Genomic DNA, 25,875 nt, shown 5'->3' on the forward strand with positions numbered 1-25,875 from the left:
GTAATAAAACTTGAAATCAGCTCTTGTGGTATTGCCAGCATTATTCTTTTTACTCAAGATTGCTTGCCTATTGGGATCTTTTGTGTGTCCAAGTGAATTTTAGGAAAGTTTTTTTCTATTTTTGTTAAGAATGCCCTTGGAATTTTGATGAGAAGTGCATTGACTCTGTATATTGCTTCTGGTAGTATGGCCATTTTCTTTACATTTACCATATATATTTACTTAGGTTTTGCTTTTTGTTTTTATCCAGTTTCAGTTTTTGTTGGTGTTGTTGCTGTTTTTTAGTAGTCACCAAATTTGAGCACTATTTTACTGTACCTCTTTATATATTGTGTACCATTTGAATGTTGTCCACAATCACCTTTAAAGTGTTTTCTTGTGCCAAAGAGATGGCTCAGTGGGTAAACACACTTGCCTGGCAACATGAATTTGATCCCTGGCACCTAAATACTGAGAGGAGAAAATTGATCTCAATGTGTGCGCCATTATACAACACCATGAGCACTCACACACACATACCAACACACACACATGCATGCATGCATACATAAGTGTAATACACATTTACAGTTTACTTTGGGTCAGGAGATGGTAGTTCCTGGTGGAATACTTGATAAACATGAATGAGGCTCTGGGTTCAATGTCTATGACCAAGAAAAATGTTTTTTTTGTTTGTTTGTCTAGATTGTGGTCACATTGAACTTTATAGTCCATTGTGTGAACAAATGCAAAGAAACAGAGAACTAAATTATTCTGTTTAGAGTGGATTTGTCATGGTCTGAGTGGTAGATATGACAATATTCACATTAGGACTCTTCTGAAGGAAACGTAAGGTATGGAAAGGTAGGGTGGTGAGTGTGTGTACATGTGGGTGTCTCTTCAGGAAGTAGGAACTAGGCCACAGTCGGGTGTTCCGAGAAAGTGGGGAGAGGTGAGCATAGGTTATTTAATTTAGATAGTGTGAGTGCAAAAGGAGATGCCTCTGTCTAAATCCAGTTCCTGGAATCCTGAGAAAGAGGATATTATTTCACTGAGTTAAAAAAACAGTGCAAGACACTGATAGAAGACAGCTTTGCATTTCAGATCTGTATCATGGTCTGCTCTTCAGGTCCTTATGCTGAGCAGTGAGAGAGAGCAAGAGTACCTTGCTTTTATGTCTTTGCCAATACCATAGAGCAGACATCAGATGCCAAGCGTTCTCATAAAGTACTATGAAATTTCCACTCTGGTCAAGCTATGAGGGAGATGTTATCGTGCTAGTAGACCCTATGTATTGTCTGAGAAATGTGCTCAGTGGAGAGGCGGTGTCCTGTCCACAGAAGAGATCCAGAGAGCATGTGGATTGGCTGGGAAAAGTTGACAAGGCAGGATGGAAAATGGAGGTATGTGAGGTGGACAAAATACATGATGCATGAGTGTTTGAGGGGACCTGGGTAAGCTGGGTAGAGGTATGGCTAGCACAGTTGGGCTTCAGGATCTGTTAGTCCCTCCCACTCTTTGATCTAGTAGAGGACTTAACTAAACTTTTATGACTTTGAGTATTTACTAGTTGCTGGTGAGGCCTTACTATGAAATCAAATTAAAGTGTACCAGGTGCTGCTTTCAGGGAGGTGGATGGGACATATGAGAGAGCAATAGCATCGTCTTTGGAAAATGTAGTCTTAAGTACAAAACAAGCCTGATTTCCTTTGAGGAGTTCTGAAACCCAGCAAACAAACAGTGGTACAGTGCAGAGATCCTGCCATGTGAATTTTGTTTATGAAAATGTTTTATTTGCCCTCCGGACCTTAAAGTGTCCTCTGTATCTTCTCTTGCACTCAAGTGATGCACTGTTTCTTAGACCAGATGAAGCTGATAGTTGGTCTCCACGATGTTTGCAAGGTACCATGGGTCACCAGAATTGACTGTTAATCTTTGCATGGGGAGGTAGTCCTCAAAATTGTGTTACTCAGAGTTTTCTGGATTTATCCAGAATATTTAAGTCTGATGATTTCCAAATGATCAGTCTGCACTCTGCCTTCCAATTATTAGGGCATTCATTATCTGCATGCCTATTAGTTGAGAAGATACTGGAGGGAGTACAGAGTCGCAAACAGCTGCAGGAGAGAGTTGCCAGTGAAAGAGAAATGTAGATTGATTCTCCCTTTGAAATGAGAAGTGAATTCTGCCACCTGGTGCAGTGACTTCAAAGTAGAGCAGTTTCTACTCTAGAGGGCGAGAGATCCTACTTTTGGAACTACTGTTCTAAGGAGTATGGTTGTCTTCTCACAGAGCTATAGGGAGGACTGGAGAGACAGAGACACATGCATCCCAGCTCAGCATAAGCAACAATTCAATAGCCGACTGTCACGAGAGCTTAGGACCCCTCCATGGATCATCAAAATCATGATTAATTTACATGGAGTTGAACTACTGACCAGAGCACTGATGTGCCAGGAAGTGTACTTGGTTATTTCACAGTGTATGTAGCCCTTGGGAGAATATCATAAAAATTGAGGCAGCTTCGACTCTGTTAAATATGTGCTTTAGACTCTTGAGATGGCCTGGAACTCAGCCTCTGATAATGGGCGCATGTGCCCAGTCGCTGGAAAAGAGGTCCAGCATTTTCCGCTAGTACTCTGCCAATGAAATGACTGAGGGTCTGTCTGCTTCCATTCTCATAACTTGGCTCCTTTCCCATTTTCAGTATGCCTTTCTTCCCTGCAGAACTCCTACAGACTCAGAGTTTTTGTGGCCCTATAACTTTGACTTGGGGCTGCCTAACATGGCCAACTCTCGTGTTCCTTCCAGTTTCCAGATGTAACTTACCAGGTTGGTTTCTTGAGGAAGAGGGTTATGTAGGCTACGTTACTTTCTCCTACTTCAAGGGCAATTAAACATGGTGTCCTTGCCAGGTGCCTGACTAGCTCAGTTCCAGCCAGCTTCAGCTTCCACTGTGATGTGCTATGATACAGATAGAGTGTGAGCACTGACCTTTTTAGATAGTGCTTTTCTCTTTCTCTCTCTCTTCCTCTCTCCTTATGCTGGATTGCTTTATGCCAGCTCGACAAGGGGTAGAGTTATCTGAAAGGAGGGAACCTGAACTGAGAAAAATGCCTCCATAAGATCCAGCCATAAGACATTTTTTAAATTAGTGATTCATGCTGATAGGGTCCTGCTTACTGAGGGTGGTGCCATCTCCGGGGTTGGTGGTCCTGGGTTTTATAGGAAAACAGGCTGAGCAAGCCATGGGAACAAGCCAGTAAGCAGCACCTCTCCATGGACTCTGCATCAGCTCCTGCCTCCAGGATCCTGCCTTTTTAAAAGTCCCTGCCCTTTTTTAGTTCTTGACCTTACTTTCTTCAATAATGAGCTACAATGTGGAAAACATTTTCCTCCCAGAGTTGCTTTGGTCATGGTATTTCATCGCAGCCACAGAAATTGTAACTAAGACACTCCCCACTCTATTCTCTCCCACCTCTATCCTCCCCAGACACTCCCTCCTTTTTCTTTCCAGAAGCTGTGTCTGTAGACTAACGTTTCTTATAGAGTTCCATAGGAGTATCATTGCAGTGATGGTCTCTATCAGTGTAGTATAATAGCATAATAAAAATTTCATTTTGTGTTTCCCTGTCTCTCTGTCTGTCTGTCTGTCTGTCTGTCTGTCTTTCTCTGTGTGTGTGTGTGTGAGTGTGTGTGTGTTTGTGTGTGTAGGTTTAACTAATAAAATCACTACATTCACTACAAAGTTGTAATGTCTGGGAACAAGGTACATTTGTTTGCTACTGCAGTGTATTACATGGAACAGAGAAAACAATCCTGAAACCAGCTTATACTCTAGGGATTTGGAGAATGGTTTAGAATATGAAAGACCGAAGCGATGTTTTCAGAAGAACAGACAAAAACAAAACAAACAAACAAACAAAAATCAAAAACACACCTGACCTTGACTGACACAGAAATCATACACAGAGGGAAATATTAGAGTTCTGTTCATAAGAGGTCAACAGATCAAACAGGACTGAAGTTTCGATTAAGTCAATATGTGTATAAAGTATGTCAGTACAGTGATCCGCTTTGTTCCTGAGGCCACCACTGTATGCTTAGTGCACGCCTGACAGACAGCATCAGCTTCTGTCACCCATTCTTTTCTGATAGACGTTTTGCTCAAGTTAAATTTATTGCAGACCCAAGAAAGGAGCCTCAGTGCCAGCGTTCTGAATAACTCATTGTTTTGCATTCTGCCATCCGATCCACCTGCTACTTTACAAGAAGAATAAACACAAATGAAGAGCAGCTAAGAGGCTGCCACCACCTTTACACGCAGGTGTCCTTTCTTCTCTAGGAGAGGCATCTCACGCCACCTCCCTCATTCCTTCCTGACTCAGGCCTCTGCTATGTGTCAGGGCATCATTGCCAGGTATGCGGAATCCAGCCTAATCATCCTCCTCCTTATCTCTGGTCCTCGCAGCCCTGTCTGTCACCACTCTTTCTCAACACAGCCTCATAAGCCTTGCTCGGCTTGGACCTAACTCAAGTCTCTCTTGCTGCCTTTTGTCTTACTGCCTTCATTTCTTCTAGTTTCGAATAGCCACTTCTTCCCCTGGCTCCCCTTTTACAAGGCAATACTGTTACTATTGGCATCATTAAACATTTCTATTTGGATGCATTGCTTGTTTTATTTCTCTTCTTGGAATGAAGATACTAACACATTTTGGGTCTTGTTATTGAAAGTAGTCCTTTCGTTTAAATGCTAAGGTGTATTTATTATAGGAAAGTCAAGAATTACTAGTAGACCAAAAAAAGCAAATTAGAATGAATTCAAATCTCTCTTCATCCAATCACTGTTGACAATTTGGTTCATAAGTTCTCTGGTCTTTAAAAAATGGTGTGTATAGTGGGGTTGGAGAGATTGCTCAGTGGTTAGAGCACATACTGCCCTTGTAGAGGACTGATGCTCTCTTCTAGTGTCCACACTGAGGGCCACAACAACTACCTGTGTTCTAGCTCCCGGAGATCTGGAACCCGTTTCTGTCCTCCAGGAGTGCCTGTGCTCACACACATACACACGCCCTTACAAATACACACACCTAAACGCTGAAGAAATCATTAGAAGACTCTTTTAAATATGTATATAGATAATCTCTTTTAAGCATAAATTCAATGTTGTAGAAGTAGCTTTGTCCTTTATCATTTTTCCTTTAACAATGTCTGTGTCCGTGAACTTGAAGTTGTCTAATCTGTGTGTGTGGATTTTTTTTTTTTTTAATCTAAAGCTATCTCAAATGACTTTGGCTATTACCGTACTTTCTTCTTATGGGTTCATAAACTATTTCATTAAGTAAGTGGAAATTTAGTTCTTTAACTAATTTTCCATTATTTGTCCTTAGCTTCTAATTATTCATTTAAAAATTTGATATTAATTTTTAAAAAATAATTTACAAATATTTATTTAAAAAATTTTATGTGTATGAGTCTTTTACCTACATGTACGCATGAGTACCATGTACATGCCTGGTGCCTGTGGAGTCAGAAGAGAACTATGGGTGTCCCAGAACTGGAGTTTCAGAAGGTTCTGAACTACTGTATGGGTGCGGGTAACTGAATTCTGTAAAAGCAGTACTTGCTTCTAATGGTTGAGCTCTCTCTTCGACCCCTAAGATAGTTTTATTGCAGAAGGAATACAAATTATTTATTGCAGAAGCAATACAAATACATTTTCTATTCAGCAAATTTGACATACAGTTTAGACTGGCAGCTGCTGTGTCTTCATTTCCAGTCCCAACTATTCAACTGCTAGTTCCTGTTCTGGTCCTCATTATTTTATTAAATAATCTATTTTTCGAAACTACTCATTTTTGTTAAATATCATTATAGAATTTCCCTTTTATAATGTTACATCCTTTCTAGCTTCCAGGTGTTAGTAAGCCTCATATTCTGTTTTAATTGCTGGTGTATACACAAGAGACACATCTTACATTTATTTGGGGGAGGAAAATGAATAAATTTGGGCTCACACTCAGACACACACAGGCAGTTGTAGGTGAGAGACAACAATAAATAAGGGGAAGGATTTGTTTAGTGGGAGAAATGTTGGGACTAATAAGTAGTTCAGACAGGAGGCAGTGCTGACAGCTTAGCTCCTAATGCAGCTGACTCTGGGAATCCAATGACTTGTGGTTTCTGGGGAACTGAGGGGGAGGATCTGGGCAGGAGTAGCTGCCAATCATGACTCCAACCTCAATAAAGACATTTGAGGGGCCCAGGAAACAAGTCAGTTGGTAAGAAACATGAGGACCTGGGATGGTAGCATGTACTTTAATCCCAACACTGAGATGGGGTCTCTGCATCTTGGTGGCTAGTGAGCCTAGGCTAACCCATAAGCTTCAAGCCATGTGAGTCTTTGTCTCAAAAACAAGGTGGTTACCTCCAGAGAAACAATTGCCCTCTGGCCTCTACACATACTCTCATAAACATGCACCCACGAATAACACACACACACACACACACACACACACACACACACACAGAGAGAGAGAGGGGGGGGCAGACACAGAGACACACAGAGAGAGAGAGAGAGAGAGAGACAGAGAGAGACATGAAGTTTCAGAGGTCAGTGTCCTGCAGTGGCTGTGAGGTCAGCGTGTGGGATGGGCAGGCAGGGAAGCTTAGATCTGAAAGGTAAGCTTTTCTATGTCTTGCTTTTAACTTGTAAACTAGGGATAATAATATTTACCTTGAAGGGTTGTAGGTTTAAGATGCATAAATAGAACTGTGCCTGGTGTATAATAAACATTTGACATATTGGTAATGACTATACCTGCCTGCTTGACAATGCATGCTTGCTACTGAGGGCCAAGAACTTTGGGGAGAGTGACGGAATTGAGTTAACAACAGAAGATCAGAGAGGGGATGAGTCTTTTAAACAAAGGAATCAGGAGGTCACTGGCACATTAGTTAATATATTTTAAACTACAAATATGTAAGGTCCGTGCCTTACTTGCTCTCTCTCTCCCTTCTTTCCTCCATGTTTTTCTTGCTTCTTTCCTTCCTTCCAAATAGCATCTTCTCCATTTATTCACTGTTCACCACAACAGTGGTCCTGCCGCCATCTTGACCTTACGGTCTGCTCTTAAGTATGCAGGTCTCTGATAATTTGAAAGAGAGACGTCCCCTGTGTCTTGTAGCTTGTCTAATTGGATGTCTCAGTCGATGAAGTGGAACTGGAGAGAACCCCTGGAGTATCTAAATTGAAGGCACTATTTCTGGGCCCAATCAGCTGTGTCACTGTCACAGATTGCTGCTGATGCCATGTTCTCTTTGCATGGAAAGAGCTCTGGCTCATTTATACTTGAGGGGTGACGCTGGTAATGGAAGACTGGGAGGATTCAGGAATGACTGTGTCCTGTAGTATAATTTGTGCTTCGCAGCCCCGTTTCACTTAGACTTTTGGAAAGGAAACTTGAGAGTGGAGAATGGCTACTGGAGATGAGTAACCAGCTTATTTTCTACAGCTGAGTAGACTCTGGCAAGTTTAATGGGCTTAGCTCGAACAGGTATCTAGTATAAAGTGCTTTGTGAAATGACAGGGATTTTAGATTATAAATATGTAGTGTGGTTTTTAACTGACTACAGTTTTGAGTCTTCCTGATCAGTCATTTTTCATGGGTCTCCCTATTCTGTTTTCTCTGAGTATCAAAGAAATAGAAGGAGCACAGACACCCATCTTATCCAGAATGAGCAGAGGAGCAAGAACATGGCTTTGTTTGCACCGCAGAAAAAGTTGTTCTCAGGAGCCAAGTACTGATGCTCTTGATCTTGGATCTGCATAGAGAGGGTCACCAACCAGTTCAGTGTTAAGGGGCTTTCTTAGAGAAGTTGGCTGATAATCATGTCATGGGGCACAAAATACTGAATAAGGTCTCTGGATTGCCCGTCAGCTCTCTGTAATGTGAAGATGCTTGGTGTGATTGTACTGACTGCAGAAGTGAAATCAACTCTGAAGCTTGTCTGTTCTTTCCCATGACTTTTGTCTTCAAAGCTTAGACTTTGCATTGTGCCAATGTCCAGGTTGCTATTAGAAAATACCACAAACTAGGTGGATTGTAAAAGCAGAATTTTGTTCCTTAGAGTTCCAAAGGCTGAGAGGTTCTGTTCAAGGCAGAGCTGGTATTCTGTGAATGACTGCTTTCTGACTCAAGAGTTCTTTCTTGCTGCATATGTACATGGTGCTAGGGGAACGGGGTCTCCCTTTGGCTTGTTTTTAAAGACACTAATCTAAGTCCTGAGAGCCCCACCTATATGACCTTATCCTTGCCTAGGAGACTTCGTGAGCTGATACCAGCAGTTTGGAGGATAGGGTTTCAGTATATGAACTTGAGAGAGAGACCCCAGCATTCAGATATCAAGAAGGAAATTGGCACGAATTAACATCTGAATTCTTGCTTTGACTTATTTACCCTTTTAGAGATTTGGTAAACCCTGTTCTCCAAGCATAGTACCAGCAATAACGCTGATAAAGTGGGTACTGTGATTTTCATGCTAAAAATAAGATTAAAAAAATAGAAATAAAAAGAAAATTGAACAGTTTTAGTTTCTTTGATTGCAGATGGAAAATTTGAACTCATATGTGTCAGTAGCTAGTATGTTATTTTTCTTTTCCATACATGGAAACAAGGGATGTGCTTAAAGACGTGGAATAAACATGATTTTTCTTTAGATTCTCTTAGCAAAATCTTGCAAACTTTAGAAAGCATGTAACATTTAAATCTGTGTAGGAGAATTATGGCTAAAAATTAAAAAAAAAAAAAAAACCAAAGCCTTGAATCGTCTCATCATTTCAGCTTAAGTATACTGACAAGATTACTGTTTTGAATTTTTAGTATCTATTTGAAACGAACTTTCTCAAAGCATTTTATATACATTCTTCTTTCTCTCCCCCTCACCCCGTTTACACTCTTCCTCCCTTTCTTCTGTCCTTCTTCATGATGCTCCTGTACTCTTCTCCTTTGGCTCTCTCTGGCTTCCACCACTCAGTCGGAGTGGCATTGTGGGTCACTCTGACCTTGTTCACCTCCCCACACCCCTCACAAGCCATCTGATCCGCTCAGGACCTTGTGTCTCCAGACAGCTGCCCTGCATCCTGGGAGCTGCTTAATGTGGAAGGGCCCTCGGGTAGACAAAATGATTCCTCTGGCATCCTGTCCATGGTGTTAGTGGCCGATACAGAAGGACGGGCAGAGGGAGGACAGGCCCTGTGACCTTGGCTACCAGCCACAAGGGACTGCTTGGTCATAATTCACTAGAGTGAACTTTCAGCTTCCCTGAATCTGTTCCAATTCAGTTTCCCTAATCATAATTCAAGAGCACTTCCTGGAGTGTTTTTTTTCCCCACTACATTTGTCTGGGGACACCACTGGCTTTTATACATTGCATTAACATTACAAAAAAGTGATACTTCTTTGTATTATAAGTTCAATTTCTTCAAAATATTTCCTCTCCCCGCTCCCTAGGGTGACTGTTTTAGCAGTTCTTTGCTCTCCTTGATTGGATGAAGAACTCATCCACCCTCAGAAATACCAGCTGTCATCTCTGTGGGTCTCTGAGCAGAGTATTTAATTTTCCTCCACCGAAAAATTTCAGATGTAAACTCCAGTTGGATAAAGAAGCCAGCAGTGTGGCAAGGCCTGCTGGTGACCTCACCTGCAGGGATTGTGGCGCCGTGCCTGCCTGCACATCCATCCACCAGGGCTTTGTCAGGCAGGAAATCCTGTCAAGTTCCTGCCCAGGCTTACCAAATGGAGCTCTGAAGGGTTTCATTCTCAGACCAGTCTCTCTCCTTATTAAAACATGTATGGAAGCCTTTTTTACCCATGAGTTCTTGATGACAGCTTGACCTCAGGTCAGGATGGTGGCTAAAGATAAGAACGTTCCAGGATAGGCGTCCAAAAAACACATGGAAACTTTGGTACAGATCTGGCATGAGAAGGAGTCTTAGTGATGATAGCCTAGCCCTAGAAACGGGGTGCCTGTTATAGAGAGCAGGGGTCACTATAAATCATTAAAAGCGATGCTTTGCTGTTGGGCAGGCATAGACTGGATCCTGGCCTTGGTCCTTGTAGCTATGTTCTTTTGGATCCCAGGCCTCGGTTGATACCATCTGTGAACACTATTAAGTTTCCAGAATTTTTATGAGAATCCAATGGGAAAATATATGAAATGCTAAACACAGTTCCTAGCATGAAATAAGTGATAAATGATTATTGATTTTACTATTGATTTGGGACTCACTCTGCTCTAATGCTTTCTAAATCATTATGAAAGCAAATGAAAGACAATGGTGTGATTGCAGTTTCTACAACAGTACTATGGAGAGAGAATTACGTTCCACTTGCCTTCACGATAGGTTATGTGTCACTTTCTAGGACCTGGTGAAGATCTTGCAGTGATGGCCAGGGATACTTTTAAGGTTTTATTTTCTAGACCCCCAACTTCTATTCTTCTAAAAGTAGACAGGGCTTCTTTCCCATATGCTCCTTCACATTTGCTTTCTTGCCCGTTTGATACATAAAGAGATTTCTCTTACCCATCTCAAATCTTTCCATGGCATCTTGTCCTGTGTTGAAAATCTAAGACCCCAAGAGGACCCATTGACAAAATGACAAGAGTAACCTTGAAATATTGGTTTCAGTGGCATCTTCTTGGTTAAAGGCATCATGAATCTGACTCTTAGTGGGAGCTGTCTTCATAAAAAGTTACTTTTTATCTTAATGGATTGAATTAGTAATTGTCAGGCATAGTGGCCCATGCCTTTAATCCCAGCACTTGGGAGGCAGAGGCAGGTGGATCACTGTGAGTTTGTGGCTTCCATAGTAAGTTCCAGAACCATCAGAGCTACATAGTGAGAGCCTATCTTGAAAAACAAAACAAAACAAAACAAAACAAAACAAAACAAAACAAAACAAAACAAAACCCCAACCAACCAACCATACAACCTCATAATATGTTAGTAATTGTGCTACCTTAATCTTAGGTTGCCAATGGTATCTGTGGTGATTATCTGTTTCAGGAGGATTTCTTTATACTTGGAGCTCAGTGATTATAGGGGATGTTAGAAAAGTAAGCTTGAAAAAATATCTCTGGTTTCAAAGTACTCCAATGGTGGTTGATAGGAGACCTGAATGCAAATTTTTATATTATATTATGAAATTTTAGTGGGAAATTGTCAAAAGTATGATTTTAAAAAGAGAAGAAAACAACATGAACTGTCCATCTACTAAAGAAATTGGTTTGCTTTTCATGGATGATAGTGGATATCAAATAATTATAATTTTATGTTACCTTGGATGAATTTTAAAAATTTGAAGTTGTAATAGTTATCACACATGTTCTTTTAGGTTTTTAAGCTTACGATGGAAAAGGTTAGGTATCAGTTTAATAAAGAGGCTCGAGAAACAGTTCTTAATGATTTGGGAAAGGAAGACAGCAAAGGGTTTAAAGACGGTCCTGTTTCATTGCTGTAGATTTGTCACTTAAGAGGAGCAGCTCTGTCGTGTTCAGGGTGTGACTGCCTCCATGACAACCTTCTGCTAAGTGAACCTTTGGCTGAAAATCAAGGAAGTGTTAGGTGTGCCAGGAGAAAAGCAGGCCCCTGCTTCTTGGAGTTCATGGGCCACCTTCATTCTTGGGTTTAGAGACTGAATATTGATGGGAGCTTCAGCACTCAGATAGGTGTGTTGTTGACGTGAGCATGTCAGCCTTTCAACGATGACACCTCAGCTTTATATCAAGTACATGGCTGGTGCTTTCCTGTCCCGGAGACACTGCTGCTTCAAAGCACAGGGAGATTGATGTCCTTGCTTGTCAGTTAAATCTGCTGAGACCACAGTTGCTTGGAAGGTGGTAGGAAGAGCTCTCTGAGGAACCCTGACAGCCCTGTGGTTAAGTGATAAAATGACTTATTTGTGTAAACTTGGACAGTTAGCTCCAAGAACCGTCTGTCATGTCTATCATTTTCTGTGATTTCTGATTTTGTCTTTATGAATTGGGTGTAGTAATTTGATATTCTGAAAATAGAACTAAAGACTAAAATAAAATTTTAAACTGATGCCACTATGTTGGGGTTTTTTGTTTGTTTGTTTGTTTGTTTGCATTGAACTATGCTAATTCTACATCTTGCATGGTTTCTTTTAATTCATTTTTAAAGAGCATGCTTTATATAGTAAGCAAGCAATTAAATTCAGTGAGATAAACTCTGCTTTGCCTTTTCTTCTAGGTGAAAAGAAATGGGCTTTCTCAGACAGTGAGCCAGGAGGAAAGAAAGAGACAGGAGGTATGGTCATCGACTTAGGACTACATGCACTTTTTTTTTTTTTTTTTTTTTTTTTTTTTGGTCTTCACCTACTATGTGTGCTTGTTCAATGTTTGGAAAGATACTGTTCTTTTTTTTATGAACATAGCAAGTTTTATCTTTGAATAAAGCTTCACATGTCTTAGCCCCCAGAACAGAAAAAAATTATAAATGTTTTTTTCAGCATTACTTTGAAACAATAAAGGGCATTGAAGAAATATGTTGAAATGCAGGCGTTAGATCCTGGGGCTGAAAAAGCCCAAATCAGAAATCCAGTACTTGTATTAGTCCCTACTCAACACACCCTGATCATGCCGTGCACAATGTTTGGGGAATAAATGATACTTCTCTTTTCTTATTATATATTCAAGAATTTCTCCAAAGTTTGAAGTCTGATGAAAAAAAATTCCACTTCCATATCTTATGCATTTGAACCTTGAGTGTCTGTTTCTATTGAATTCTAAGTGTTGATGGGCTGCTTCAGTCTCCCATTCCTGTCTCTTCCTCAGGCTTACCCCTGCTTGCTCTGCAGTAGTCAGTGCCTCCTTGGTTACACAGTTAACCTGTATCACCATAAACTCTTCCACAGAAGAGCTAGCACTTGCCTTTGTGTGTGATCTCTGCTGTGGAGTTCAATACATCTTTTGTCTGTCTTTGTATTTTGAGTGCAAGTGCTGAAAGTATTTGAAGTCATTCCAAGGCCCAAAATACATCAAGCATCTATTACTATAATTTTTGTTTAGGAATGGAAATTTTTCTTTACTTTTTTCTTATTTATTTATTTATTTTTTTATTTATTTTTATTTCTTAGGGACAGTTTTGTTGACTGTATAGACTTAAACAAGGTACAGGCTAACTCTTAGTGTTCTTACTCTTTAAAATGAAATTTTTAAATAGTTTTTTTAAAAAACAACTTTCTAAAATGTAAAAAAATAAAAATAAAAATAATTAAAAAATAAAAGTTTTAAAAGTAGTTACGTCAGTTATTTTCTTAACTGAGGCTAGACCAGCATTTTAAGGTCAAGCCCTCAAATCTTACAGATACTAAAAAGGGACAGTGAATGCTCTGCTAATTTGATGTAGGAGATATATTCCGGCCTCCAGCAGCTGGGAATCCACCTGCCTGTGTCTGTCCTTCTCCCACCCAGCTGCTTTCCTCTGTGTTCTTGGGACAGGGGCTTGAAGGAAACAAGACCTAGAGGTCAAGGTATCCAGGCTTGTAAGAATGTTTACACATACACTCCACCCCACACACAGAGAAATTCCTCAAGCATTCCCGTTAGTAGAGAGTCTAAGTCTGACTTTGTTGAAGAGGTAGATGAATTCTTTACACAGGGCGTTGGTTGGTGTGTCTGTAGATGTGGCCTGACATTTCATCATCCCTAGTTATCAGAAAACCGTGTCTATCACCAAGGGTCTCTGCCAAGGGTGCCTTGTTCCTCCTCAAGACACTGATGAGTGTAGAGGGAGTGGCTTGTTGAACAGATGGAATTACTTTCAAATGAATGAGTTATATAAAAGAATTCCTGTGGCTGCTAAGAACCTTCTCAGGGTAGGTGCGGGCATGCCACGCAATATTTGACTGCAAATTTGTCACACACAGAGAGAGGACAAGCAGGAGAAGGGAGTGAGGGGACAGTTGCAAGAAGATGATCGTAAATTCTCATGCTCCCTGAAGCAGTGCGCTTTGAAAGCAGGGCTGGAGGAGATGACCCCAAAGGTTAATTAGTGTTGCAGTGAGATTTTATGACATGCTCCATTTCCTTCCATAGATTGTACCCTGTGGCAAAGGCATGACCTCAGGTCCTGGTGGAAAGTCATCCTGGCTCTTTCACTTTTCCCGATGAGCAGGCAGTTACAGTCCTCAGTTTAGGTACACATGCCTTCTCTGAGGATGGTAGTTTGGTGATGCAATTCCTGCGCTGTTCCTATAGACAACAATGGAACCTAGGTTTAATTCTTCTGTTGAAACGATTACCAACATACTTTTTTTTTTTTTTTTTTGCTTTCCCAGGCAATCTTTGAAGTCATATCGTCAGAACATTCCTACTTACTCAGCTTGGAGATCTTGATACGGATGTTTAAAGACTCGAAGGAACTGACTGAAACAATGACCAAGACAGAGAGGCATCATCTTTTCTCCAACATTACTGATGTCTGGGAGGCGAGCAAAAAGTAAGTGCTCCGCCGTGTCCCTGTGGTCAGTCTGTGTCAGCACTTACCAGGCCACACCTGTGTCCTCTGTCAGTGAGTTAGGGAGTCTCTGGACCACCCAACTGGCTGGTGTTAATATACCATGAAGTCAGTTTTAAGATGTGTTTTGAGTGGCCCATTTAGATGTTTAGCATCTGTGCTTGCTTGCTACTTGTCTCAGCAGGGAGCTACCTCAGGTCTGTTTCTCTGCACCTGCTTCTCCATTCTCTTCTTGTTTACAGGAGCAGGCAGGAGCCTGTTCTGGGCTAGGCTGTGATAATTGAATATTTTAGTAAAAATAGACAGAGACAGAGAGAGAGAGAAGGAGAGAGAGAGAGAGAGAGAGAGAGAGAGAGAGAGAGAGAGAGAGAGAGAGAGAAGCTTGATCTATGGATGCAATATTTGGGTAGACTCTAGCAGTGTTTTTAATTGTTTTTAATTGCTTTGCTCTTAAGTCTTCTCACAAGAAGTTAATACCTTTTGTAATACATTTGCATACATTCAAAACTTAACATTTCCCCTCCCCCCAGATTTGCTTTTATTCACTTAAATATTTTCAGGTTTACACAAATGAAATTATACTGATAATTTCCTCACTGTTTAATAAGGAAAAACAGTTCCTTATATAACTACATTTTTCCTTATAATTTTATTCTATTTGATTTTTTTATGTGTGTATAGGTGTGTATGTAATAGGTTCATTTGTTTGAAAATGAAGATGTCACACCTATATGGTAAACCTATATGGTAAGGATTCCCTGTATGTACTGTTTGCTGGCCACCTGAAAAGCATGTAGAGCAAACATTCCTTCCTCCTTATGTATGTATCCTACAAAATAGATTATGATTTAATAAGAAAATAAACTTTTTCTCGTTTTTGATTTAAATGGTAACATTCTGTGGAAAACGATTCTCTCCCATCCCTCTTCACCTAAGTGTTATAAGACATTACATGTCTATACTTAAAAGGCTCTCCCTTTAAAAAAAAAAATACCGTTTTGTTGCAAAATATTTATCAAAGTCACCAGATCATGAGTTCTCCAGCAGTTCTCCGGGTGCAGAACATGGCGGCGCTGATCCCTCTCAGATTTGTCAGTTCAGTAAGGAGTGCAGAATGCTGTCTTTCTAATCCAGTGCGCTTTGTTCATGTAAGGAACTGCTCATGTGTCTGTTAGTGTACACAGTGATGACTCCGCTCTGTTGTTGAAGCCCAAGTTTTTCTGGTTTTAGTCTTAGTAATCTCCGGTCTTCTTGCTATGTAGTATTTCAAGATAGCAGTTTTATAATTCTTGCTCTAGATCTGGAGTCAGCTGCTTTTCTGAAGAACTTTAGTATCATTTGATATTTTGAAAGAATCTAGGAGGTGCTCATTGCTGGGTGTTTTTTGACCTTCAGTAGATAACGAAAAAACCAAAAAGTCCAAATTCACACCTATAGAACAAGATAGACTCCAAAAAAAAAAAAAAAGAAGTCTATAGGTATTCTAAACTTGGCAAAATGCATGCACTAATTATGCAACTTCTATACGTTAATTCAAGCTCTGTAAAGCTTACACAGTTTTACAAAACCAAGAAGCCCACCTTCTATCTCTGTCCCAACTACCCTGTATTGTATTCTTAGATTTTTAAAAATTATTGGGTTTTATTTCATTTATTTTGGGGGTAGGGGTGCGGTGTGGGTCAGAGGATAGTGTACAGGAGTAAGTTTTCTTTCACCATGTGAGTTCTGGGAATCGAACCCACGTTGACAAGGTTGGTGGCAAGTGCCCTTAGCTGTTGAGGCATCTGATTTCCCTCCTCTCAAAAGTTACTGTTCATCTTTGTCTTTAATATTAGTGTGTGTATACATATGTATACACATATATATTGTATTGCTTCTACTACAAACATATTCCTTACACTTTTCTCAACCTTTCTTTTTTTATATAATGACATGATTTAGAGATTGTGCCGTAGTCACTTATAAAGGCAGTCATTCTTCTTTCCGGCTGTTTGGCTGTCCATTGAAAGGCTGAGTCCCAGCTCTTTGATGCAGCTCTCTACTTACAGACACAGACTTTTGTTCACCCTCTCTGTTGTAGAGCTGTGCTTCCTGCATGGGACTTGTGTCTTAGTTATTTTATCTTTGGAAAATATTTGTAGAGGAATTGCAGTATCAAAGGATAAACATTTATGCACTTTTGTAACGTACTGCCAAATTCTTCAGAAAAATATTTGAAGCACCTTGTATTATCATTAAGAATAGACAAGCCCTGGCATCTCTACAGCTTTTCCAGAGGTCTGTCTAATAAGCAAGATGTCTTATCTCAATATAGTTTCAGCATTTCTTTCGAAATTAGTTTTTATTATTTTAATTAAAGCATTCTAGAGCATACTATAGTTCAACTGATACTATGGTGGTTTATTTAGTGTAGTAAATAGACTATTCTCAATAATGAACATAGAACATTGGAGCCTTAGGGTACTAACCACGGCATTATCGTGTACTTTTTTGTGTTGCTTAACAGCCAGGATAAGATCTCAGAATCCATCTCTGGGAAGGGATTTTGTTATTGTGAAAACATCTAAGACTGGGCGCACTTGCACAAACCTAGACAGTTAGCTAGCATGCTACGCACCTAAGTGTTATGTACATGTAGACGACTCTGGCTGTTTCTCTTAGAGCCATAATGAACAAAACGGAATCAAAGAAGCATAAGAGAAAATAAGACATAGGAAATGTGTGAAACAACAAGCTCCTGCCAGGGTAACAAGGAATAAATATGGCTGCATAAACTTTTCTGTTTTTAAGTGAATGGAGTATTAGTTAAGGATAAAAGGATAGCAAGGAAAGTCATGAGCCACTGCCATCGTGTTACCACTGTCAAAGGTTTGTACTATTCTGCCCTTGTACAGTTGGCAGCCCCGAAGGCTTGTTTACACCAGCGTCACCACAAACTTGAGCACAACATTGTTCTATGACCACATGGCCACTATGAAGCTATTAAAGCACTAGAAAGTTTTTAGTGGTCCACTGCAGACCAACAGGTCACATAGTGCTTAACAATGCAGTCTTGTGGGTAACTTGGAACAGGCAACATGTCAACCAATCAAAAAAAAAAAAAAAAAAAAATCCGGGAGTCAAAGTTTCTTGAAAGATTTCTAAATTCAGTAGTGTGGGTTTAATTGAGTTATAGCTCTATATCAGGAATAATTATGCAACCAATTAAAAACCTTAGAAGAATGTTTTAAAATATTAAAATTTTCATAAGATATTCTGAATGAATATAAAGTAGATCCAAAGAGGAGGATTTTAGATTGTATTAGAATTTAATTGTTTGAAAGGTATACTTTTTTTTCAAATATAAAGGACAGGGTATGGTTTTAGCTCAGTTGGTAGGGTGCTGTCCAGCATGCATGAGAGCTTGCGTCCATCCTCAGTAACTCATAAACTGGGTATGGTGACTCTTACCCTGAATCCTCAGCTCCTATGAGGCAGAAACAAGATTTTAAGTTTATTATTGATTACCTGTTGAATTGGAGGCTACCTTGATCTACAAGAGACTTGTCTCAACAAAACAAAACAAAACAAAAAACAACAACAACAAACCCATAAAGAGAACTACCTTTGATAGAATTATTGTTTCAACTTTTGTAGTTTACCTTGTACAGTTTGTCCCACGTTTACCTTAGTCAGACAAAGAAGCACATAAAAGGAGAAACAAGACATGTGACATAAAATGTATACCAAAAATACAATAGAGATACTGAGCAAGTTAATGGCAGGATTGAGTTAATCCTGAAATACGTCAGCTTGTGAAATTCTATTTTAATTTTTACCATTTACATAGTTTAAATAGTTCATGAATTTATTAAAAGGTTTTCCTTTCTGTAATAGCATATAGTAAATAGCTATTCTGAACATTAATATCTGAATTTTATTTAAAAAAAACAAAGCTCTGGCGTCTGCAGAGATGGCTCAACAGGTAAGAACACTTGTTGTTCTTGCAGAGGATCAAGATTCAATTCCCAGCATCCCCCATGGTGGTTTATAACCACCCATCAAGTCAGTTCGTGAAGATCCAGCACCCTCTACTGACTTCTGTGTACACACCCAGGAAAAACACTCATATGCACAAAATAAATAGTTCTAAAACAAAACATAAACAGACAACAAAGAAAGAAAAAACCCCTAACTCTGGAATTTTTAGCTTTCCTTAAAGAAATAAAAGCAGAAGGACCCTATTGTTTACATTTCTACCTTGTTTCCATACAGCACAGTGCTCCGATTTGGATAGCTGCTCCCATTGTGCAATCGGTATTTTAACAGAGCCCCTCCTGTCTGATAACTCCGTGTTATTATTACACTAACTCCAACTACAGACATTTATGTCACGAAACTGAAGTGTCATTTCATAGGTAGCCTTTTAAAAAACTGAAAGTTCTTAGGAGACTTGCAGAGCTTTTGCGATGTAGCCTCTGCTTCATGGACTCTAGGAGTGGCTCCTGAGTGAAGACGTTAATCATGGCGCCCATGCAAGAGTCTCAGTGTAAGAATTTGTAAAACCTCGGTGAATGTGCACTGCTGTGCTGACGAGGCTGAGCTCTGCGGATGCAGCAAAGCCATGCCTGTCTCCAGGATTGTTCTTTGATGTAATAAATCGATAGCTGCAGGTGATAGCATGGTTAGTGTAGCTGGAGGTCAGAACACAGCTGACATTCAGATCGAGAGAGTGGCATCTGGTGCCCTTTGCGGCACCTCAGGCTCCTCTGATTTCTAATTAAACGCCAGGAGGCCCTTCCATGTGAGATAGCATTTGCACGCAGGCAGCAAGGACAATGACCATTCTGATTTTGAGTGTAAACATAGGCTGCTGTCAGTGTCCCTTCTAGACTCTCTTCTAGGTGACAAAGAACTCATTTCAGTTACCCTTACAGAGCTCTGGGTTATACTCTATTTTCCCTGGTGTCTGCCTTGTGGATGCTGGTATTATGAGGGTGGTGGTGGCTGGTAGAACCCAGGATAGAACCCAGGCATCCCAAAGCATAACACATCTCTGGAAATAGGAAATAAGGGTCGTGGGCTGGTGGGCCTTGGGGAGTTAGAAGGAAAGGAAGAGAGTAGGTGTCTGGCAAAGAAAGGTTCATGAGGCTCTACTGTTTGCTGAGGAATTTCACACTTAGCATTTTCATAGGGGGCTAAGTGTTGGTATTGCAGACAGTAGGATAGAATCTGTGGAGAGAGAAAAGAACAGTGGTGAGGGAGGGTGGGGAGAGATTTGTGGCAGTTCCCATCGCAAAATCAACCATGATGGGAACATGATAAAACAGACAAAGAGAAAGTACTCAAAAGAATGTTTGGAATATAGATTCCTGAGGATTTGGTGGAAAAAAGGAAATTTTCACTTGCTTCCCAGGTTTCTGCCTAGCTAACTATGGATGAGTCTCTATAATGTAATTTAGTGAAGAACATAGACTTCAGTATGGATGGGACTCAAATATGGAACATGACAAGAAGTGTCTAATTGAAAGGAGGAAACAGACCAGGAGTGGTAGCCCATACCTTAATCCCAACACTCAGTAGGCAGAGGCAGCAAAATCTTTGTGTGTTCCAGCATGGTCTATATAGTGAATGAATTCTGAGACGCTAAGCTACATAGTGAGACCCTGTCCCAGAGAAACAAAATAAATCAAAACAAACAAAAGCAAAAAGAAAGAAAAAATGAAAAGAAAGAAAGGAAGGGAGGAAGGAAGGAAGGAAGGAAGGAAGGAAGGAAGGAAGGAAGGAAGGAAGGAAGAAAGAAGCCAGAACTCTGAAGGATCTTGAAAACTGGTATAGAATTGAGTTACAGAGGTACTTCCTGTCACTATGGGTTTAAATAACATGTCTGCCTTATAGCAGTGGTTTTTAAAAGGCAATGATGAAACTACTTACCCCCAAGACTAATAGGAAATGTATTTTTGGGTAATCTTGTGACTTGGCGTTGTTAGCAGATGAGGTCTGAGTAAAACTATACACATGTGTGTGCCTGCCTTGAAGCACATACACGGATAAACATCAGCATTTTAACCCAGAAACATCTGAGGAGCCTGTGTTCATAACAAGTGAACAAGGTATAAGAACTCCGCGGTGGGTACCGACCTTCAATCCTTTGGTTCCAGAGAATTGGCATCTAGATAGCGTCTCTCTGAGTACTTCGGGCCTGGCAACTGTCAGTTCTCTAACCTTTTGTGAAAAGACTATATGGAGGGAAAACTAGTCTCCTGCTGACTCTGTACACGTTCCCTCCTAGAAAGCAGTGCTACTTTCCTGTTTATATAAGCAAATAGAGAAAAGTCTGTGGTGTTAAGTGGTGCCAAGGTGGCTCTGAGCCAGACTGTGGACAGTCTCTGACTCCCAACCCCGGGCCTCCTTACTTGAACCTTAACTGAGTGAAATCATGCCTCTGTCTTCAATTTGTGAACAACATGATTCATGGTCTTTCTCTTTTTATAAGGCCCGAAAGCCTAATCATAAACAGTGAAAATAGTATTTGCTGTATTCTTCCATTTTAAAGCAAATACCTTTGTTTCATAAATAGATAACACACATGATATGTGCTTTGTCAGTTTATGTAGTTTGTGTGTCCATTTAGAATAATGTGTATGTAGTTAGTGCTGGGTTAATAGGAAGAGATCTGGCCTTAGAGCAATTTCCAGTAGAATATATCCAATTCTAATTATTTATGAATTTAAAATACTTCCCTGTCAAAGGGTGGTACTGTCAGCAAGGAAAATCCACTCATCTGCTCTTATGTAGCAGCCACCCTGTGTGGTCAGAAGCTATAGGTATGGTCTAAACAAGGGCTGGCTGTGTTAGAAAGTTTTCTGCCATATAGAAATTAGATGATTCTTTGATGTTTTATATGCAATGTATTTTTACCTCCAGTTTTGTGCTTTTATCTCAGTATTATATCGTGCTAGCAATATTGTTGCTATTATTCGCACCCAATGAAATAGCTAGTAGGAGAGCTTAGCAAAGTGCTTCAGATTTCTCTGAAAAGCCACATGAAGTAAAACTATGCCTGTCTCCTGCAGAGTACAGTCAGAGTGGCCTTCAGTGTCCTTTTGTATCCTGAGGAGGTGAGTTTGTTCCTGGCATGTGATGAGCAGCTAATCCAAACTCTTCCAGTTCCTGCTTCATTTAGGGAGTAAACTATGATAATAGCGAATAATACTCACCTCACTTGAGTGTTCATTTTAATCAGGTCATATTAAAATTGAGATATCAAGGGACATTAAATACTGTTGTAAGTAATATGCTTTATGAAATTGCTTAATAGTCCCAAAATGGCATTTTTTTTTTTTCAAATACTGGCAAAGCCTATGTGCAGTGTGAAATATGTTTTCTATTTGATTTTAAAATTCTAAACTTTAGTGCATTAACCAAATAACAGTGAACCTCCTGAAGTCTTTAATGGCATTAATATTAACATTTTACCCTTTTAACTGATTCAGTTAACAGCTAACTTCGAAAAGAAAAGCATATTAAATGTAACTAGGCCAGAGAATACAGAACTCTTTAGGTCCAGAGACCTGTTTAGTTTTTGCCCTGAAGTAATGGCTCTTCTGGTGTTTCTTGTTAGCAAATGTTCTTTCTTTACTCGACATGTAATATAATTTACCCCAGACTCTTTGGAAGTAAACCCACTGCCTTACTTGCCTTTATTAAGCAGAGAAACTGTTTTTTTTTTTTTCCCTTTTCCTATTTCTTTTTTCTAAAATAAGTTGTCTTTTTCAGTTGACACTTCTCAGACAGAAATATAGAAGCCACTCCTTGTGACATTTATTGGCTTTTTCTCCACCTGGAGATAGATGTCCAATGAGTTTATCTCAAAGTCTCTGCAAGTCTCTTATACAAATGTGTGCGAGTGACAACAGAAGAAATAAGCAGTAATCTCCAGCAGAAAAATAAGGGCTACTGATGTCTGCACAGATGCAGTTCTCTTAGTTAATGAAGAAGCACAGTGGATGAGCGGGAGATGCTGCCTGTTAGATATGGGTAACTGGAAACTCATACTCCCTCTGAAATCCTGGGGAAGGTGATGTGGGCCATCAGATTGAAAACTCGTGAGGATGGGCACCAGCAGTAGTATTTTGAAACCTAGAAAACCCAAGCTGGATGCTCAGTAACTATTTTAGGCAACTCAAAACTATAAATTGAAATTGGCAGTAAAGGAAGCCAAGAACTAGCCAGACCTAAAGCCAGAATCGTATTCAGAGGCCCATTTAATAGGCTTTTCTCTGAAAAGGACAGCAGTTGGTGAAATTGAGGTGAAGGTATGAGTTACTTGTGAGGACTTCATGAAAGACCAAAAAGTACTCAGACTCTGGACCCTATCTTCGATTCTACATGTCTGGATGATGCCCCTCTAGACTCCAAAACGAGGGACAAAACAGGTGCACACTGGGATGGGTGATACAGGCCCAGGTGCAGACCTAGAATCTGTGACACTGGATACTTGGAACATTTTACTCTTGCTCTTTTTCTAGGGCACTTCAAGCCAGATACCTGTACCCTTTACGCCCCCTCCCCCTTCTTTTTTTTTGTCAAATAACTATTATCATAGCATAAGTTTGATAGCATTTTACACACTGCATCGGTGGTATTTGTCTTCAAAAACACTGTTGCTATTGCTATTGTCAGCATGTGCAGGAAGTAACACATTGAAAAATTATAGTTCCTTCATGTATCCCTCAAACTTCAAAGATGCATTCATCTAAGGAACATGTTAGGCAAGAACTTATTGATTCTAAATCTTAGGGTTTATTTTTTTTCTCTCTTATGAGAAAAACTCTATCCTGTAGATTGTTTTGATAATTTAAGAAGTGCATGCACAGTCTTTAGCACAACATGATGTAAACAATCATGTAAGAATTTTCCTTCAAGTATTTAGAAATACTTTAAAATGTCTATTTGGAAGGGTGGGAGGGACGTGTATGTATGTGTGGAGCCATGCATGCCGCAGCCAGTGCATGGAGGTCAGAGGACAACTCGTGGGAGTCTGTTCTATCCTTCCACTACGTGGGTTCAAGGGATGGAACTCAGGTCTTCAGTCTTGGACACAAGCATCTTTCTTCATGGAGGTATCTGAAATATGTCTGGATTTTCTGTTCCTAACTTTTGTTTTTAATATTCTAATTGCCTCTGCCAGCATTGGTTTAGAAAAATGCTTAAGAGCAGCCTTAACCTAGGGTCCTCTGAACGAGAGAACCTCAGCTGAGGAGCTGCCTCCATGTCTGTGGGATATTTTCTTGATTAATAACTGGTATGAGAGGGCCGGGCCTGCTGTGGTCCCAGGGCAGGGTTGTGTCAGAACAGACTGAGCAAGCTAAGAAGCAGTGTTCCTCCATGGCCTCTGCTTCAGCTCCTGTCCTCAGATTCCTGCCCTGACTGCCTTCAGTGTTGGCCTGTGATATGGATGCATAAGCCAAAGAACCCTTTCTTCCCCTAAATTGGCTTGGCCAGTGTTTTATCACAGCGACGGTGATGTGAACTAGAAGATTAGGTGGGCCACAGCATATTCTACCATTTTAGCAATCCTCTTTCTTTTGACATTGAATGAAGTCAAAGTCAAGGCACACGAAGGCTACTGTACTCACAGGGAATATATTAGTCAGGACTCAGTAACTGAAACCTGAGTGATTTATTCTCCTTCAGGCTGATATTTCCCATGTAAATGGTAAGGTCTTCACATCAGTGTCTGGCAAAGGCCCTAGGATGCTACAACTGCAGGCCTTTGGGACCACAACAATCCCCCCTGCTGCAACTTTATGCATTACCTGCACAAGCTCCAAGAGCCAGTGAGTTCTGAGTTGTCGCATAGAGGTTTAAGTTTCGACACAGATCCCAGTTGGAGCCCACTACACTGTGGTCACTGTGATCAACTTTAAACTAGAGTAGAAATCTATGGAAAGAGAAACAATGGCTGGGGCTTGGTTGCAGTATTTCATCTGCCTTGCATTTGCAGCTGTGGATTTTAAACCATTTCATGGATTTTTTTTTTTTTTTTTTTTTTTTTTTTTTTTTTTTGACTCTGCCAGTGTGAGTAAAACAAGCAAGACCACCCAGTTTACTCTTGGCAGTGGAAAAGATCTTAATGTAAACTTGACAATCTAGCCAAGTTAAATCTAGCCCTTGGTTTAAGTGCAAGAAGGGGTGGTTGATAAATGAGGTTACAGAGGCAAGCTGTTGTGAGTGTTCTGTTTGCTGCCAACTGTTGTGCATTCATTTTTAGCACCTAAACACGAGTCTCCCGTATTTCCAATACTTGTCATTTCACCTGACTTGATCTTTTTCAGATTCCGTAAAGTACCATCATTTTACATTTCTAAGTAGACATATTAAGCCAAAGTAATTAGGTGAATCTACTTAAAACTCACTGTTGAAACGAGATTAAAATAAATGAGGTTTTTGATTTTTCAGATGTATTTACCTTGGACAGCCTATCAAAGATATTCGTGTAATGCACGCAGGAAGAATTTAGGCTAAACAAGTAAATTTCAACTTGGGGTTCTAGCAAGCACACATACACATACGCACACACAGCGTACATATGCACACATATGCATACACAGTGTACACACACATACGCACACACAGTGTATACACACATGTATACACATATATGCACACACAGTATGTACACATACACATGCATGAAAAATTACTATGATTTATTGTTTTTGGTGTGCATTCTCTAGTAGAGTCAAAATTGTAAATGCTTTCCTTATATCTGAATAGCTGTGGCCTCCTCAAGCATGGGGGCCTTACAAACCAAGGCATCTCATGCTCCGAGATACACTGTTCTCATGTCCATGTTATGTCCTTGTTGCCAATGTAACCAAGGAAGATGGTCTGGTGTCTTTACTGTAAGATGCCTCTGAATATACCCTGCATGTACCCCACCCCTGCCCCCTTGTTGCATTGCCACCGCAATAGATCATGCGTGTGGCTGACGGTTCATAATTCGTTGTGTTAAAAAGTGAGTTGAGAATGAAAGGGAACATGTACATTTGGAAAGTGGGGACATTTTTCAGATTTATAATTTTCTGATACTCAGTATAAGAAATATTATTTCCAAAATAAACTTATTTTTGAAATAAAATGGAATGCCTCTCAAGATTTAAATGAAAGAATTCTTTAACTCTTAAGTGGTAATGTAAATATCGAGCAGCCTGTCGTCAAATTTTATTTCAGTTTTTTTTTCAAGACCTCAACTTTGTGCAAAAAGCTCTGAAAAATACATTTTCCCTTAAAAATTTAAGAATTCATTTTCTGTATTCTAAAAAGAGGGATGAATAATAGCTTAAATGTCAACTCAGTATATTTTTACC

At 40.0% G+C, this 25,875-nt stretch overlaps 1 protein-coding gene across 1 annotated transcript in view; it reads left to right on the forward strand.

Moving 5' to 3' along the window:
• Arhgef26 (Rho guanine nucleotide exchange factor 26) overlaps positions 1-25,875 on the forward strand; it is a 105,503-nt gene that overhangs the window by 13,196 nt on the left and 66,432 nt on the right. Inside the window, exons 5-6 of the mRNA XM_076932468.1 lie at positions 12,254-12,310; positions 14,343-14,503. Coding sequence (XP_076788583.1) covers positions 12,254-12,310; positions 14,343-14,503 — 218 coding nt within the window. The remainder of the gene's footprint in view (positions 1-12,253; positions 12,311-14,342; positions 14,504-25,875) is intronic.

Source organism: Arvicanthis niloticus, chromosome 4 (genome assembly GCF_011762505.2).
Source record: "Arvicanthis niloticus isolate mArvNil1 chromosome 4, mArvNil1.pat.X, whole genome shotgun sequence".
In the NCBI taxonomy this organism is placed as follows: Eukaryota; Metazoa; Chordata; class Mammalia; order Rodentia; family Muridae; genus Arvicanthis; species Arvicanthis niloticus.